At 38.6% G+C, this 2,500-nt stretch overlaps 1 protein-coding gene across 1 annotated transcript in view; it reads right to left on the minus strand.

The window, feature by feature from the left end:
- The window catches only part of LOC147471683 (protein CFDP2-like), a 12,883-nt gene extending 11,244 nt beyond the window's left edge, over positions 1 to 1,639 (minus strand). Inside the window, exon 1 of the mRNA XM_086537472.1 lies at positions 1,315 to 1,639. Within this exon, the coding sequence (XP_086393598.1) occupies positions 1,315 to 1,639 (325 nt within the window). The remainder of the gene's footprint in view (positions 1 to 1,314) is intronic.
- Between the last annotated feature and the right edge of the window lie 861 nt (positions 1,640 to 2,500).

The raw sequence follows: 2,500 nt of genomic DNA on the forward strand, positions 1-2,500 counted from the left end.
ATGTAATCCAACTTTTGCCTTAAACCCTTTTGTGGTACCCACTGCACTTCTCACTGCTGTCATACACTCATTATACATATCTTGCACCACCCTTACATACACTTCTGGTTCGATGACTCCCGCATGCAGTGCCACAGTTCTTCTCTTGGTACTCTATCATATGCCTTCTTCAGATCAATGAATACACAATCCAGTTGCTCTTGTCCCTCTCTGTGCTTCTCCATCAACATTCGCAGTGCAAAGATGGCATCTGTGGTACTTCTCCCTGGCATTAAACCAAACTGTTCATCACAGATTCTTCAGCAGCTCCTTAGCCTTGTGTCTATCACCCTTTCCCACAACTTCATTGTATGTCTCATTAGTTTGATGCCCCGGTATTTACCGCAATCCTGTGCATCTCCTTTGTTCTTGTAAATGGGTGTCAATGTGCTCTTTCTCCACTCATCTGGCATTCTCTTTCCTGCAATGATTTTGTTGAATAGGGATTTTAAGTATCCAACCCCTGCTTTTTCTAGGCTTATCCATGCTTCTATAGGAATGTTATCTGGTCCTAAAGCTTTGCCCTTCTTTATCTTCTTCAGTGCCTTGTTTACCTCGTCTTGTGTTATTCCTGCTACCATTACTTCTGCCATCACCCCATTTTCCTCTCTCATTTCCCTGGGGTTTTCAACATTCATCAGCCCTTCAAAGTAGTCTTTCCATCTCTGCAGCACCTCCTCCTCGGTGGTCAACACTCTGTACACCATGTTTTCCCCCTCTTTTGTACAAAAACTTACTTCTCAGATCTTTTCTTTTGTGCCACTCTTTCCATGCTTCTTTCTTTCTCGCAATAGCTTCCTGCACTTCTTCGTTCCACCACCATGTTCCCTTGTCCTCCTTTTTTCCCAATTGTCACACCAAGCGATTCCTTTGCTGTTTCCCGCAATACATTCAATAAGTCTACACAGGTGTTGTCTTCCTCCCACTTCATCTTCTGGTCTACCTCCAGTTTAAATTTTGTTCCAAAGTCTTTTTCTCGCAGTCTCCACCACTTGATTCTAGGTTCTATCTTTACCTCTCTTCTTCTTCGGCTCATCAGCCTCATTTTCCCAATGACTACATGGTGTTGTTTTGCCACACTTTCACCTGGAATGACCTTACAATCTCTGCCTTCCTTCAAATGCATTCTGCAGCACAGGATGTAATCAATCTGAGTATACCTGCTTCCACTTGTGTATGTGACTTTGTGTGATTCACGTTTACTTTAAAAGCTGTTTATCACAGCCATGTCTGTGCGATGGGCAAAGTCTACAATGGTTTGACCCTCATTATTACGTGCACCATACCCATACTTTCCTATCACTCTCTCGTCTCCACTGTTTCCCTCACCAACATATCCATTAAAATCCGCACCAATTATGAGTCTTTCCTCCTTTGGAATTAACTCAACAGCTTCATCTAGCTTCTCCCAAAACTCCTCTTTCTCTTCTCTGTCACTTCCCATCTGTGGAGCATAGGCACTCACCACATAGAGCAGAACACCATCTATCTCCAGCTTCAGACTCATCATTCTGTCTGTTATCCTTCTCACCTCCAACACACCATTTGTGTGCATTCCTCTCACCACCACACCCACCATTCCTCGCTCCATTCTCCCCATGGTAGTATAGCTTGTAACCAGCACCCAGATCCCTCGCCTTACTCCCTTTCCACTTTGTCTCCTGTAAGCACAAAACATCCAGTTTTCTCCTCTTCATCATGTCCACAATCTCTATGCTCTTTCCTGTCATTGTTCCCACATTCAGTGTACCTATCCTCACATCTACCTCTTTCTTCATCTCTCTCTTTCTTTTAACACGGTTTCCACCTCTCCTGTTCTTTCTTGGTTGGCTAACAGTCACATATTTTCCACTGCTACCATGCTGGTCCACAGCAACAGTGGCGGCCGTTTTTATCCTGGGCCCCGACCGATCCAATATGGTATTCTGTTGGTTTTCGCGCATCATTGATTTGGGTAGTTTTACGCAGCTTGCCTGCTGTCGCAACCCTCTGCATTTCTCCGGGCATGGGACCGGCACCAACTCGCAGTGGCTTCTACGTCCGGTGGCTGCATTATATATATATATATATATATATATATATATATATATATATATATATATATATATATATATATATATATACACATATATATATATATATATTAATATATATATATATATATATATATATATATATATATATATAATATATATATATATATATATATATATATATATATATATATGTATATATATATATATATATATATATGTATATATATACATACATATATATATGTATATATATATATATATATATATATATATATATAGATATATATGTATATATATAATGTGTATGTATATATATACATACATATATATATATATATATATATATATATATATATATATATATATATGTATATATAAAAGTTTTATCTCCCTTATATATATATTTATGTATAACACCTGTCCAT

This window comes from Penaeus japonicus, unplaced genomic scaffold (assembly GCF_977035675.1).
Source record: "Penaeus japonicus unplaced genomic scaffold, GWHDUDI00000001_assembly GWHDUDI00000006, whole genome shotgun sequence".
NCBI lineage: Eukaryota > Metazoa > Arthropoda > Malacostraca > Decapoda > Penaeidae > Penaeus > Penaeus japonicus.